Source organism: Saimiri boliviensis, chromosome 5, assembly GCF_048565385.1.
Source record: "Saimiri boliviensis isolate mSaiBol1 chromosome 5, mSaiBol1.pri, whole genome shotgun sequence".
Classification (NCBI taxonomy): domain Eukaryota; kingdom Metazoa; phylum Chordata; class Mammalia; order Primates; family Cebidae; genus Saimiri; species Saimiri boliviensis.
Window position 1 is genome coordinate 87,375,759 of NC_133453.1, and position 15,759 is coordinate 87,391,517.

A 15,759-nucleotide genomic window follows, 5' to 3' on the forward strand; every position below is an offset into this window, starting at 1 on the left:
ATGGTATGCTGCCCACTTTTGAAACCAGGCTATAACGATATATATATCCTTCAAGTCTTTTAATCTTCAATATTTGCTTACCTTGTATACATTATATGTGTGTTTATTAACAGAGGACACTATGAATATTTAAGAATGCACTTTATATATTACCTTATTTGCTCTTAATGGCAATCCCATGAGATAGTTATGGCAAAGCTACTATTGCCATTTTATTGATTAGGATACTGAGGTCAAAAGATGTAATGATTTGTGTAACCACCAAGAGAAACATCCAGGAAAATACTTGGGTGCCATCCTGTGTCTTTCATTTCTCCTGAAAGTGCACTGTTCCATTCTTTGGAACACTTTTCCCTTCTAATAATAGAAATTTTCAAAAATTATTATACTGTTTGGGCTGCATATTGAATGTAGCAAGGATAGAATATAGACAGATCTTACAGCTAGTACATTACCAGCCTGGAAATACACATTATTTTTGAATGAATGTGTCATAACTGAAATTAGTATCTTTCCACAGAAAATCACAGAAAACTAATAATACTCACAACTCATGATGGATTGCAGCAGTTGGATGAATTCTAAAGTGGAAATAAGCAACAGTTGGGGTTCAGATTTCCTGAATTTAAGGAATGATGTTTGCTAGTTTTCAGTAACATTTGCTGCTACACCCAGTCTTCTGGGGAACTAAACTCCTATTAGTCTTTTACCTACTGGCCAGTAACTGCCAACAGCAAGTCACAGAAAGATTTCCAAGGGAACTCTTTAGAGATGTATATTAAACAAGGTGCATGGGAATGCTGAAACACACTATGGGCTCTCAGCATAGCAAGGAAAGAAGTAGAAAGGATACCCCTCTAAGTTAAAAGAAAAAAGCATATAAGCTGGATAGCATTCAGTTGTGAATGTGATTGCTTTTCTGGAGAGCCTTTTACAAAAAAGAATTTTGGGTTTGGTGTCTGATTTTGATAATAGTAAGCATCTTTGCATAGAAAAGAGGAACTCCTACTTTGTCATAGTGAAGGTTTTCTAGGGTTGTGTCTGTCTTCTTCTGAGCCCTGATTGATGCATGTGTATTTTTATTAATAAATAACTTGTATTAGCAAACTGACTTGTATTAGCAAGTAAAATGAGAAAAAGTACTCCTTTAGTGTTTGCATCTTTTTCTATTTTTGGAACATATGAAGCAGTTTTTTTCTGAGTGTTTTCTAACTTTGGTCGTGTTTGAAAATAGCTTTGTAAAAGTACTTTTATAACTCAGAAAAAAATAAATGAGTGTCTGATGATAATCCCTACACATTTGAAGAACCAAGAATCTCTTGTTTGTATCAAACTAGAAAATCTGATTGTCATTTAAGCAGAATAGAAATCGACTTTCTGGGTTGTTGGGCTTTCAAAAAATCATTAGTCTAGAAAGTTCAGTTCTGTCCCTAAACCTATCCACTTGTCTCTCGTCATATATTTGGATTGCTGTAAAACATGACTGTATGTTTCTACCCAGCAGCTACATTCTTAAAGCAAGTAAACCAGGAACCCCAAAACACAAAATAAACACACATTCCTGGGCATGGTGGCTCACACCTATAATTCCAGCACATTGGGAGGCTGAGGCAGGTAGATCACCTGAGGTCAGGAGTTTGAGACCAGCCTGGCCAACATGGTGAAACCCCGTCTCTAGTAAACATACAAAAATTAGCTGGGTGTAGTGGCACATGCTTGTAATCCCAGCTACTTGGGAGGCTGAGGCAGAAGGATTGCTTGAACCTGGGAGGTGGAGGTTGCAGTGAGCTAAGTTTGTACCACTGCACTCCAGCCTGGGTAACAGAGCTCAAAAAATAAATAAAATAAAATAAAATAAAATATTAAAACCACACAAACCTTATTCTGGAAAGCAAAGGAGCTGCCTATGAGACGTTGTGCCTGAAAGCCACAGTGGCCAATTGGTAATGGAAAGTCAGATATGGGTTTACCCTACCTCAACTTGATTTAAATCCTCACCATCTCAGAGCAAGGCCAAGACTGACTGTGCATCTGTGCTTGACCATTTGACTCATATCTGGAGATTTGGGCTTGTAGAACACTGAACTGTAAGAAAATGGTGGAGTCAGGTGACTCGGCACTGGCCTGATGCCCAGGGGCTGGTTTAGACCTGAGCTGCGGCTAACCACATGCAACTTTCTGTCTGTGTTTCAGTTTCCTTTTTCATAAAATCAAAAAGTTTTTTGTTTTCCAGTGTCTTTTAGCAGTTGAACAGTTTTTTTTTTTTTTTTAGTGAAATCATATATAAAGCCCCAATGCAGGAAACAGAAATGCAGATGTGTTTTCCTGGCACTGGGGATAGTGAAGCTGGAACCCAGTGAACCTCCCGTTAGTCCTCAGAACAGTCCCTGAGATCTGCAAACTCCCTTGGTTTTCCGGGAGACAATTGGAATATGCATCAAATAATTATTAGAGTCTAACATTCTAAAAATGTAACAATTGAAAACTTTCTGACAACCTATAGCTTATAAACGTAATGACCCAGGCAAGCAGTGCTTTGCTTCAAAATGGCACTAGAACTTTTGCACAGACTATTGTTGTAAAGAATGATTTCCAACTATCTGAGGAAAGGACTATTTTAAATGCTCCCCAGGAAGTTGGGTAAAGTCTCCTGACAGTGCTGGCAGTGTTGTCCCCAGACAGGTGTGAGATGACATACGACTCAGTAATTGTTAATAACTCTACCCTCTTTCCTACCTCAATCCCCAAAGGGTTTGAAACCAGAAAAGAATGGGTGTACTGCGTATAAAAGGGAGGGGTGCTATCTTCCTTGTCTCCTTTCTGGAAACTCTACCAAGCTGTGAAGATAATGATGGAGAAAGGCCGATGGTGACAGTAACTGGCCTAAAGAGGCAAACTTTGAATTCTACTGGTAGATAAATGGAAGTTGAGCAATCTCAGTTTAAAATAGTCTTTAAATTCTAAGTTCCAGATGTTCTCATTTGTTAAATCATTTGCAAATAGATCCTCCTCTGCATTTATTTGCAACGTCTTTGCTTTATTCTCTTTTTTTTTTTTTTTTTTTTTTTTTTTTTTTTTTTTTTTTTGAGACAGGGTCTCACTCTGTTTCCCAGGCTGGAGTTCAGTGGTGTGATCTTGGCTCACTGCACCCTCTGTTCCCCGGGCTCAAATGACCTTCCCACCTCAGCCTCCCAAGTAGCTGGGACTACAGGCATGCACCACCACACCTGGCTAATTTTTGTATTTTAGTAGAGATGGAGTTTTGCTTTGTTGGCCAGGCTAGTCTCAAATTTCTGACCTCAAATGATCCACCCACCTTGGCTTCCCAAAGTGCTGGGATTACAGGCGTGAGCCACCGTGCCTGGCCCTACTTTATTCTTCTCTTGCATGACCACAGGATACTTTCTAACTTAGCAAATTCTGGCACAATACTCAAATTGTTCTCAACTAAGGTGCCTTATGACTGCCCGCCGTGCCCGCCGTATGCATTCAAAGTCATATGCAAATATGCTGAAGAATCCTATGCCTGCAGAAAAAGCTAAAACAAGTTTTTTCCCATTTTTACAAATGAAGCATCCCTTTGGGCCTGTGGAGAATCACGTGTGTTTTATAAAGGAATGCAACTTAGCCACCGACTAGTTAATTGTCTTTATTAATCAAAAATGAAGAGGGTTTCTCAGCTTTGAACTGCATCATTGAAATGCCAAGGCAAAGCATTTGTAGTTCCTGAAGGTCTTATTCAGGAGCAAATCAACTATGTATGAATTGTGGCAGGTTTTATAGCTGCTTCCCAGAAAGAGCATGGTTTATTTATATTTTTTGATTCCTTCCCGGTATGGTGTGTATTATAAAGGGAATTCAGCAAGGCAGGCCATAATGGAGTAAGAACATTTTTATTGGAGTAGGTTTTTTGTCTGTGAAATAGCTTAAACCTTCCTCCATTCTGCTCTGCTTGCATTCTGATACTAGCCAGAGCCTGTTTAAAATACTTGTGGTCAATGTTTATTAAACTGTGGTTCTTCTATAGTATGTAAATTGGTTATTAAGTACTGTGGTTATAAATCACTTGGAGAGCCTCATAACATTTTTACTGGCTTGTTCTGTTCTGTGTTCCTATTCATAGGATATCAATAACAAGAGTGACAGCTGACATTTCTCTTGCTAAGAGGTCTGTCCTAAATAATCCCAGCAAGAGAGCAATAATTGAACGTTCGAACACCCGGTCCAGCTTAGGTAAGATGTTCAAATGTGGTACTTCTTCAACCTGTGCTTACAGACCTGGCTGACACATGGTGCATTTGTGAATGTCTTTTCCAATTTGTTCCCCATTCTAAATGGGGGAGCACTGAGTACCTGAAGAGAACGCTAGCTATGGGCAAGAAGACAGCAGAGTCTTGCAGTAGCCAGAGCCTGCTGTCTCTCAGCTTTAGTCAATTAGCTAATTAGTAGTCTGGTAGGAAGACACCTCAACAAGCTCTCCTAGTCTTTTCCTGCCTAACCACGTGAAACTATTCATCTCTGCTTCGCTCGGCTTCTCAATGAGGCTAATGATATTTGTCATACCTGAGTTATATCTGACATGAAAGGAAATGAGGTGTACAGCCTTCTGAGATCTTTAGAAAAGCTAGATAGTGGTGTTCTTGGTCTTGCTTCCGCTGCTGGCTGTTAGCATACAGAATGACATTTTAAGAGGAAATGGCAATTACCATTAGTAACATACAGAGACTTTAAACATGTCTTTCCTGGGGTACCAGTCAGAAAGCATCCTAAAATTCCCATGATGGAGGAAAAAAAAAGGCTGTAAGTGAGTACCTCCATCAAGCCATAGGTGAGCAGGGCTGTGGAAGATGGCATCACCACCCACAGAAGTGAGTCCTAGTGCTAGCGAATCACATCGTTCATCTTGAAAGCCTGTTCATGGTCTCCCTGATTGCCAAGGGTGGTGTAGTTCACTCATGACTTCTAGAATTCTCTTTACATTCACATTCTGAGGGCAACTTGTTTTGACTAGGAAGGACAGATAGGGCTCTTCCATGCCTTACATTTTTTAAACTGTTAAAATTAGCTCTGTAGATGATAGAAAACAAAATAAAATAAAGATTTCCAAGATAGAGTGCACGCCCTAACATCACATTAAGAACCTGCTGACCTTGAGCCAAAGATTGTGCAATTTGTAAAGATGGTACCAAGTATCATCTGTGTATTCCTGACATGGGATTGACATATGATAATCGCTAATAAATGTTTGTTGGATGGTTGCTTTGTGAAAGAATACTGAACATACCAAATGGAATAGTGGTCAGTGCTTGCGAGGGGAAGATCCCAGCGATTAGTGGTTCCTTCTTTAGTCTTGTATTCAGAGCCTCCCACATGCAGAGGGAAACATGCTTAAAGGCACAGTATTTTGATCGTGGCAGTGTGGATGGTGAATCCTATTAGGTAATGACTAAAGTCAAATATCATGGGTGACAAGGACATTAAGTTAGATTGAAGATTTCTCAAGCAAGCATCCATTCTCTGCTCTCCTGTCTTTACCCTTTTTGGAACTCCTCATAGTGTCTTTGGCTTTTAACTATTCCTTCTTCTAATATATAATGAGAGGCTAAAAGATACTTAAAAGCTTGAGCCAGGTTGTCTGACTCCTTTAACCATTGACACTTGCCAAGGACTTCACGGGTATTCACTGAAGTCATTCCTTACTCTAGTCCCCTACTGTCAGAGTCAGTGGGGTGGGTGGGACGAGTTAGTGTAAACAGAAACAAAATCTATCTCAGCTCATAGTTCTTACCTTTACTCTGTAAAGTCATATACCCACAACCATTGGAGTTAATTTCATGGCAATCTATTAATATTATAATCATGGTATGATCCATTTGTGTGCTTGTTAATGTACATTTGTAGAATATCTCATCAAATGTTTATTAAACACTTGTTCTGTGCCATGCATTATGCTAGACTTAGAAAATACAGACATAACCCACACACAGTATCTTACCCATGGGCAAAGAGACAGAAGGGACAGAAACTTAGAATACTCTGTGACAGTAGAATTACGAACAAAGAGCTAGGGGTATAAAGAAGAGTAGGGGGTAAGACACGTGTGAGAAGACCTCTCAGAAGTTATATTTGAGCCAGTTCTTCAAGGCAGGCAACAATGTACAAAGGCATCGACTTGTAAACAAAAATGTGTTGTTGAGAAACAAGTAGATTTGTGTATAGCATGCTTAGAACAGAGAAGTTGGGGGTGTGATTTGAGAGGAACAGAAGAGACTGAAAGAGACTGAGGCCGACATGTTAGGATTCTAATGTGCCTTGCTGAAGAGACCTCCAAAATAGATCCCATGCAATGTTAATTTTACAACATAGTAAGAGTTGTTACATTCAGAATGTTTTCCATTGTCAAATAAATTTGGAAATGATGAATTAAACTTACAGGTTTCTTCTCTGCAGGACTTCTTAGAGCCTTGAAGATATGAAGGGTAATGCATGTTTGAAATTCTAAAGAGAAGCTATTATAATATGCAATACATCCCTTGCACAAAACCACCTTCTTCTCATTGGATGTCTTATGAGATTACTGTTCTAGAGTACTCACTTTGGAAAATGTTGCTTTTGGCCCTGGGGAGCCATTGAAGTGTTTGAAGCATAGGAGAAATAGGAACAGGTTTGGATATAAGGAAAATCATTTGTGACAGAGATCCTGCAGAGAGATGGGCCCAGATCAGTCATGGTCAGTCTATAGAAGTGTTCATCGAGGTCCTCCAGCCTCATAGTCTGTAACTCCCCAGGGTTTCATTTGACTAGAATACGATTATGAGGAAACTTTCATTGGAACCCCTCTGAGGATCAGTTTGGGTAGCCAAGATTCTTTGGTTTGGCTGAGATCTTTTTCTTTAAAAAAAAAAAAATGAGCTATGTAGATAAATATGCCTTACACATAAAATGTATTTATTACATTTTATGTAATATGTATACATTCTGTATACATATTACCCAAATGTGGGGCTCACCCCAGTATTTAATGTGGCCTTCTGCAGCATCCCTTCTGGCTTACTCTGCCCGAGCACCTCTCTTCTTCTGCCCAACTGCCCCTTGCTTCAGAGTTTTGTGTTGGTTAAGCAGTAGGTGTGACTGCCCTCTGCTCCTGGCAGAAACCACACTTAACCTCATTGCTAGTGCACAGCAAATAGGGCCCAGGTATTTCTGAATTATTTACACAGAAACTCAGAGTGCCTTGAGGGCCATTTGTACCAGGCAGTCCAGTTTATGTCAATGTCTTTTTGCTGCTTCCAAAAATACTAGACTCATATTTGAAGCTTAAGCAAACATAGGCTTGCTCACATACAGTCCTGGCCAGAAGCTCCCATAAGCCAGTGACAATTTAATGAAAAGAGCAAATGGAGAACATACCCCAACATCCTGAGACTGAAATTTACTGCAGTAAAATTTGACTTTACTTTCCAAACTTCCTTCTGAAGAAACATTTCTTTTAAAAATGTTTCTGACATGTGAGGAAAAAATGGGACAAATATGCTATTACTAACAAACGTGGAATATGATTTCAGAAGAATTTGGCAAAATAAGCCCATTTTATTTTCACTGATATTTTGAAAGCTAGTCACCTTTCCAAGCAATGTGAAGTCTTTCAGGCTGTTGGTATTAGATAACATGGAAAGTGATAGATATATTGACTCTTCAAATTCATCTTTTTAGTAAAAGGCGAAAGACTTATTTGTTATGAAGATAAACCAGAGCATAAATTCATTCTTTTTAATACTGATATGCCTGAAACTTCAATGATTCTATGGGAAATAAGAATTTTATGCAATCATGCAAAACACGAGAAAATAGAGTTTCGTGATAGTCTTGAGTATACATGACCCTGTGCACCCTGTCAATCCTTTTGGTTAAGGAAGGGAGAATTTTCTGGTGGGCAATGTGAACTTGAATTTACACTAAATAAGCAAAGCAGATCACAAACACTTTTCAGTGGGGATATTTAGAGCAACATTACCTTTTCCCTAGGCCATCATTAGGATAATTTAAGACTGGGCACAGTGACTCACACCTGTGATGCTGACACGTCAGGAGGCCAAGGCAGAAGGATTCCTTGGACTTCGGAGTTCAAGACCAGCCTGGGAAACATACTAAGACCCTGTCTCTACAAAAAAATTAAAAAATTTAGTCAGGCACAGTGATGTGCCCCTGTAGTCCCAGCTACTCAGGAAGCTGAGGTGGGAGGATCAATTGTACCCAGAAAGTTGAGGCTATAGTGAGCCATGATTGAATCACTGTACTCCAGCATGGGCCACAGAATTAGACTCTGCCCCTAAAAATTAATAATAATAATAATTTAAATTAGATAGGTTTGTCTACTCTATGTACTTTGGGCCAGATTACAGCATTGTTTGGTCACGCCTATAGCCAAAAAATAAAAAACAAAATCAGCTGGGCACAGTGGCTCATGTCTGTGGTCCTAGCACTTTGGGATGCCAAGGTGGGTGGATCACTGGAGATCAGGAGTTCGGGAGTTCAAGACCAGCCTGGCCAACATGGTGAAACCCCACCTCTACTAATAATACAAAAATTAGCCAGGCATGGTGGCGCATGCCTGTAATCCCAGTTATGTGGGAGGCTGAGGCACAAGAATTGCTTGAACCTGGGAGGTGGAGGTTACAATGAGCCAAGATCATGCCACTGCACTCCAGCCTGAGCAACAGAATAAAACTCCGTCTCAAAAACAAAAACAAAATTATCTGGACATCAAATAGTATAATTCTGACTTTGGGCATGATCCAATAAATCAGGTAATTTATAATATATATATATAAACTTTTTTATATTTCAGAAAGCCATGTCCTATTTTGCTTATCTGTTTTCCTTTAAAAAAACAAAACAAGCCGGGCGCGGTGGCTCAAGCCTGTAATCCCAGCACTTTGGGAGGCCGAGGCGGGTGGATCACAAGGTCAAGAGATCAAGACCACCCTGGTCAACATGGTGAAACCCCGTCTCTACTAAAAATACAAAAAAAATTAGCTGGGCATGGTGGTGCGTGCCTGTAATCCCAGCTACTCAGGAGGCTGAGGCAGGAGAATTGCCTGAACCCAGGAGGCGGAGGTTGCGGTGAGCCGGGATCGCGCCATTGCACTCCAGCCTGGGTAACAAGAGTGAAACTCCGTCTCAAAAACAAAACAAAACAAAACAAAACAAACTGGCCGGGCGCGGTGGCTCAAGCCTGTAATCCCAGCACTTTGGGAGGCCAAGGCGGATGGATCACGAGGTCAAGAGATCAAGACCATCCTGGTCAACAAGGTGAAACTCCGTCTCTACTAAAAAAATACAAAAAATTAGCTGGGCATGGTTGTGCGTGCCTGTAATCCCAGCTGCTCAGGAGGCTGAGACAGGAGAATTGCCTGAACCCAGGAGGCGGAGGTTGCGGTGAGCCGAGATCGTGCCATTGCACTCCAGCCCGGGTAACAAGAGCGAAACTCCGTCTCAAAAAAAAAAAAAAAAACTGGATTGCTTCAGACATTTGAAAATAAGTAGATTTTTCGTTTGACTAGACTCGTGCACAGTTTTGGGTCATTTGCCTATTACAGCCAGCCAGATAGATTTGCATCTAGATGTATTGCAGTGTTTTAATATAGTTGGCCTCACTTTTTTTTAATACTCAAGCTAATTATGCCTTAGAACAAGTGACTTGGCTCTCATACTTAAATCTAACCAGTCTTAGTAACATGATTAGTTTTAAGGGTAGACTCAGAACAATCAACCAGTAGTACAAAAATGTGCATATCAGTCAAAACAGATGAGTTGCAGGTTTTTTGTTTTGTTTTTGTTTTTGTTTTAAACGTACTCACAAAGTATTAGTATATACTTTGTTGATAGAAATATTTCATTGTAATTTGCTTTCCATGTGATATTGCTTTGCACGTGTATTTCAATTGTTTTCTAAATGTGGTTTCAGCTTCTATGGCTAACATTGAAGTTCTTTAGGACAAAGAAACAATCAAAAACAACATAAAAGAATCATCATAGGTATATAAATAGCTAAATATTATGTTGAATAGAAGAAGCAAACCATGAGAGCCATCTCAGACTTTTCTACCAACTGGTTGTATGCAAAACTCAACCCATCTCCATCTATATTTAGAAAAGATCTTAAATTAGACAGGACTACAAAAATTTTAAATGTTTTGTTTTGTAATGTAGACCAATATATCTGAAAATATACTATATCTTTTTTATGTAAGAACTAATTCATAACAATAACCAGGATCTATTTATTATTTTTCCTTTTAGCGGAAGTACAAAGTGAAATTGAAAGAATCTTTGAGTTGGCAAGATCTTTGCAACTGGTTGTTCTTGATGCAGACACCATCAATCACCCAGCACAACTTATAAAGACTTCCTTAGCACCGATTATTGTTCATGTAAAAGTCTCATCTCCAAAGGTGATTAGCTCCTTTCTGTCTTTTATATATATATATATATATTTATCATTCTTGACTTTGAAAGCTCCTTTCTGTCTTAAGGGTTAGAAGTGCATCTTTTAAAAATGTGCTTTGCTCTGTGGATTTTGGTTAGTGGACAAGGAGAATGTCTTGCTGATTATTAATAAGTATATTTAAAATCTTTCCACAGTGTACAGATTCTATGAATTTTCAGAAAGCAAAGACTGTAATAGTTCTTTTTCTTCTAAAAGCTACTATTATGGATCCCAACCAGACAGTTATGCAAGTGTATAATAGAAACAAAACATTAAGGCAGATGTGGAAAAGTAGATTCTGGCTTATCACAGATTATGAATTCTATATTGGTAAATTTCTTGAATATTGATTCCTGTATCACCCAGACTCTGTACCCAGTTGAGACAGTACATTTATATTGATCAAAAAAGGCATCTCTGTTGATCATATATAAAATAGAGTATCACTGTTTAAACATCTGTTATGGAAACATTATAGACACTGACATTTAAAGAATATAGTTATTCCATGATAAACACAATGGGAAATTTACTGTGTATCTTGATGCCATTGTGGGAGGTAAAAATAAAAGTGAAATAGCCCCACATTGGTTTCTTTTGATTTGGGTGTTCTTTCATTTTTAAAAAAGGATATTGTTAAAAAACTTAATGTGAAATGGATACCCTTGGGAAGTACTATCTTAATAATCAGTTTCTTGTCTGTGCCTCCTATTGTACTTTGGTTCCTAAATACAAATTCAACTGCCAACCAACATGACAGTCTCCTCTTATGGGTGGAGAATGTCTAAAGAAGCTGTACACTCCTCCAGATTTTCTGAGATCCTAGCCTTCTATCTATCTCTGCAGACACTGCTTTGGTGCAGTAGACTTGGGAATCCTGAGCACACAGGGTCATTTGAGAATCGGTAGAATGAATCAAAAGTGCTTCTGGGATTCAAGCACTTCACTGCAGTGTAGAAGTGGTCAGCCCTTCCCACTGCCCATGACATGATGGTGTCCTTAAGTGTAAGAACAGGGGTTCTGGGGTATTATAGAGCTCATAGATTAGCACTGTTTGCAGGGGAAGGGCCAAGGGAGATGGCAGTCTATAGCCAAATGCAGTTACAGCAGTAGCCAAAAGACATAGCTATATCACTGGTTTACATGTAGCAGTATACCAATACAACTGTTTTGTCTGGATCTCCAATCACGGAATAGTCTGATTAATTTAAAATTAAACTGAAATGTCTCATTAATAATCAGTGACAAAAATAACAAACATGTAAATGACTCTGACATTTATCTGACGTGGAGAGAGTGAGCTGAAACATTATTCAACTGAGTAATTTTTAAATATTACTTAACATAAACAACCTGGTATAGTCCATTCCCTCCATTGTTGCAGGGCTCTCTTTGAAATCTCTGAGGAAAATCTAGGGTGAAAACTCGGGCTCCTACTGAGACCTGTTAGATTAGGATGAACTTATCAAATCCATGGTAACTGAAAGCAAATGTAAGCAGATGACATCATCACAGGTTTAACTATATGATTTCTCACACTGTATTTCCTCTCTAATAATACTCAGGGCCAAACAGACCATTAAAAAGATCCTGGTTTATTTGATTTTTCTTTCAACTCATCTACAATACCTCAGGTTTATGTCTTCTTCTATCAGGTTTTACAGCGGTTGATTAAATCTAGAGGAAAGTCACAAAGTAAACACTTGAATGTTCAACTGGTGGCAGCCGATAAACTTGCACAATGCCCCCCAGTAAGTATGATCATTTTTTGTCTTAATCATCCTTGACTGGTTAGAACAGGATTTTTTTTTTTTCATGTTGTTGTTTTCATTCTAAAATGATGGTGATGATGGTATGTTGTCATCTGAAGGATTTCCTGGAACAAACTGTTGCTGTTATGTTACTTGTACTCAGGCAACCAGATATGGATGGTATTTGCCTTATAATAAGAAATGAACTTAGTGCCGGGGGTCTGCTCTCCTCACTGCTACCTTGTTTGCTTTGCAAACATGCAGCAAACCACTTAGCATCCAGCCTCCAGTCATGTGGGCATGCTTAAGAAAATAACAAAAGAAAACATACCAATTTGATCTTCTTTTAACTTTTCTGCAAGAAAATTCTAGCAGGCATAAAAGACGATGACACTGAAGGTCAAGAATTGATTGGAACTAGAGAGGCCCTGTGGTTAGAGTAGATGAAAGAGTCAGGGCTGAGCGAGATGAAAAATGAAATTACAGCAACTCTTTTTCTAATGCCATTGCCAGAAAACAGCTGCTGGGTTGGAAGGTGAGCAGTGGCGGGCTGGGCTGGGAGAGGGAAATGCTATCACGCGGCACTGGGTCCCCAGTGGCCAGTCAGTCTCACCTCTTTTTCCGCTGACTTACTATTTCTATGCCTATGTTTCTGTAAAGGAAATAACTGTCCTTCTTACTCAATGGATTCACTAGATTGTTTTATATACTTGTGTAGGATGGTTTAAACTCTATGGAAGCATAAAATCTGATTCAAGTGTTTAGAGAGGCAACACAGCATAACCAGTTAAAGCACAGACTCTGGAGCCAGGTATTTGGGTTTTGAATCCACACTAATGAGTTACGTAATCTTGGGCAAGTACCTATCTCATGGGATTGGTGTAAGGATTGAGTGAGTGAATATGTGGTAAAGCTGATAGAACAGTGCCAGGCACATAAGAAGCATCATCTAAGTTTTCTTATTATAATTACTGGATACATTTTGCGTGATGCCACGTCTGGTCTGGTAGACTCTATAAGAACCTGTGCCTCTCTGGCTCACTGTTGTATGTCAGTTCCCTATCATAGTAGACCCATAATATATATTTGTTGAATGAGTGAATGAATGAATATTCAAATGATAAGAATATAATGCATCCTTTCATTAGATGATTACAATGGACCAGTGTGCTAGATACTTTACATAGACTACCTCTAATCTTCACAGTTACCTAGTAAGATAGGCCTATTTTATAGTTTAGGCAACTGAAAACAGAGATTAAATAATCTCCCTAAGGTGACATAGCAAATTAGGATTCAATCTATTCTAGATCTGTCTGGCTCCAAAGACAATTTCCTACCCCCTAATTCCATCCACCCTCACACACACGTACCTGATTACCTACCCTGAAGATAATTTGGATAGCTTGGAGTATGCAGTGCTCTGTTAAGAAGTTTAACTTCACGCTGCCTGATAATGAAGCCCAGTTACACAGTGAAATGTATAATTAAAGCACTGATCAGATACAGAAGAATGTATTGCCCAGCCCTGACCCTAGTTACATAGTTGAAGGAAGATAATCTTTGTTGTCTAGCTATCGAAAGCTAGGAACTATGTTATTATTTCCAGTTTTTAGTACAATCTTATAAGGGTAGTTATATCAGTTTGGTCTTCTGGGAAGCAGACGGAATTAGAAGTCTAAGAGATTTATTGGAGAAATTTTATTTTTATGAAAATAAGTTTATTAACATTTATTCTAATAATTACTAGAGAAAATTCTTGTGTCCTATTAAATTTGAGGGATTTTAGCTGCTGAGAGTAGTTGTACATATAATATGGTTTGTTACATCTGAAATAGCTAGAACCAAGAAAAGATATGTGTATCTGTAAAAGCAAGTAATATCATGAGCCTTAGGACTTGTGCCCAGGTCAGAGATTTCAAGCAGCTCCATGACTGGAAAGACAGCCTTGGCCTATCATTAACTCAGTAGGATAAACACTTTCTCTTTTTATATCATTGGTAAGATAACCTGGAATTTTAAACAGGCAGTCTACATAGGTAAGCTTACCTTGTACTTACCATTTTCTAAACAGTTTACTTTATTAAACATGTTTAATTGATATCGCACAGACAGTATTAATGCTGAGAAGGAATTGTATCTTCTATTTTGGCATGTGTGAAGAAATCTTTGGATTATAAAACCCAGTAATAATCTTAAAATGTATCTGCATTTGCCCCTGCTTTATTTCAAGACCATAATTATAATTGTCATCCAAAGATTGGTGATCACCATGTCATTTTAATTTGCAACTTACTTAATTGGCCACAGTTATCTCCAGTCTGAAAAGTCAGCAAATTACATCAGCAAAGTATCACATTGCTAAGAAATGAAAGGCAACAGTTTTTGGAAAGAGAAGTCTATAAGAGCACTGAAGAAAGTTAACTCAGGCTGGGCGCGGTGGCTCACGCCTGTGATCCCAGCACTTTGGGAGGCGAAGGCAGGTGGATCACAAGATCAAGAGATTGACAGCATCCTGGCCAACATGGTGAAATCTTGTCTCTACTAAAAATACAAAAATTAGCTGGGCGTGGTGGCTTGCACCTGTAGTCCCAGCTACTCGGGAGGCTGAGGCAGGAGAATCACTTGAACCCAGGAGGCAGAGGTTGCAGTGAGCCAAGACTGCGCCACTGCACTCCAGTGTGGGTGTTAGAGCGAGACTCTGTCTCAAAAAAAAAAAAAAAGTTAACTCTGTAGCTAGAAGAATTAATCCTAGATCCAGAGACAAATGAAGCAAAAAGGGACTTTAAAGATTACCCAACATACTATTTCCTAGAATATATTATTTACAATATGGGTCCCATGTGATATCAATAAGTGTTATGAGGAAATAATTCTGATACCAAAAGTGTTTGAGAAAACACTTAGGTGAACAAATCTAGTTTGATTTCTTTACTACAGAATCCTGAATACACTAATGTGTATTTTACATCTCCAATAGGACAAATAGTATGTAGAACCTCCCGTAAAATTGTGACTGTAGATCTGCTTTTCCATTGATCATCCAACGGGTCCAGTGAAACATGTCTAGGGAAAGACTGACTTAGTCCAGTCTCCTCATTTTACAAATGAGGGAACTGAGACCAAGAGAACTAGCTTTTCAAAGGTTTTATGCCTGGGCCAAAGTCAGCTTAAGATCTCCTTCTCCTAGTCTAGCAAGACTTTAGATAATGAATGGCAACAGGTCAGTTATATATTCTCCTGGAAAGAAAAGTATGGGTTTCATGGATAAGGATTTTTCTAGGTGAGAGATAAGTAACCTTTTCAAGTAAGTAAAGGGCCAGATAGTGATATCTTAGGCTTTGTTGGCTATATAGACTCCTTTGCAAAACTACTCATCTCTGCTTTTGTAGCAGGAAAGCAAACAGACAGTGTGTGAACAAATGGGTATAGCTGTATTCCAATCAAACTTCGTAGAAGCATGAGGCAGGCCTGATTTAGCCAGCAAACTGAAGTTGCCATCTTGTTCTAGGACCAAGC

At 38.9% G+C, this 15,759-nt stretch overlaps 1 protein-coding gene across 5 annotated transcripts in view; it reads left to right on the plus strand.

Annotated features, from left to right (window-relative positions):
• CACNB4 (calcium voltage-gated channel auxiliary subunit beta 4) overlaps nucleotides 1-15,759 on the plus strand; it is a 287,994-nt gene that overhangs the window by 252,569 nt on the left and 19,666 nt on the right. For all 5 annotated transcript variants that reach the window (XM_003921977.4, XM_003921978.4, XM_003921979.4 and 2 more), the window contains 3 exons: nucleotides 4,124-4,233; nucleotides 10,303-10,454; nucleotides 12,145-12,240. In XM_003921977.4, coding sequence (XP_003922026.1) covers nucleotides 4,124-4,233; nucleotides 10,303-10,454; nucleotides 12,145-12,240 — 358 coding nt within the window. The remainder of the gene's footprint in view (nucleotides 1-4,123; nucleotides 4,234-10,302; nucleotides 10,455-12,144; nucleotides 12,241-15,759) is intronic.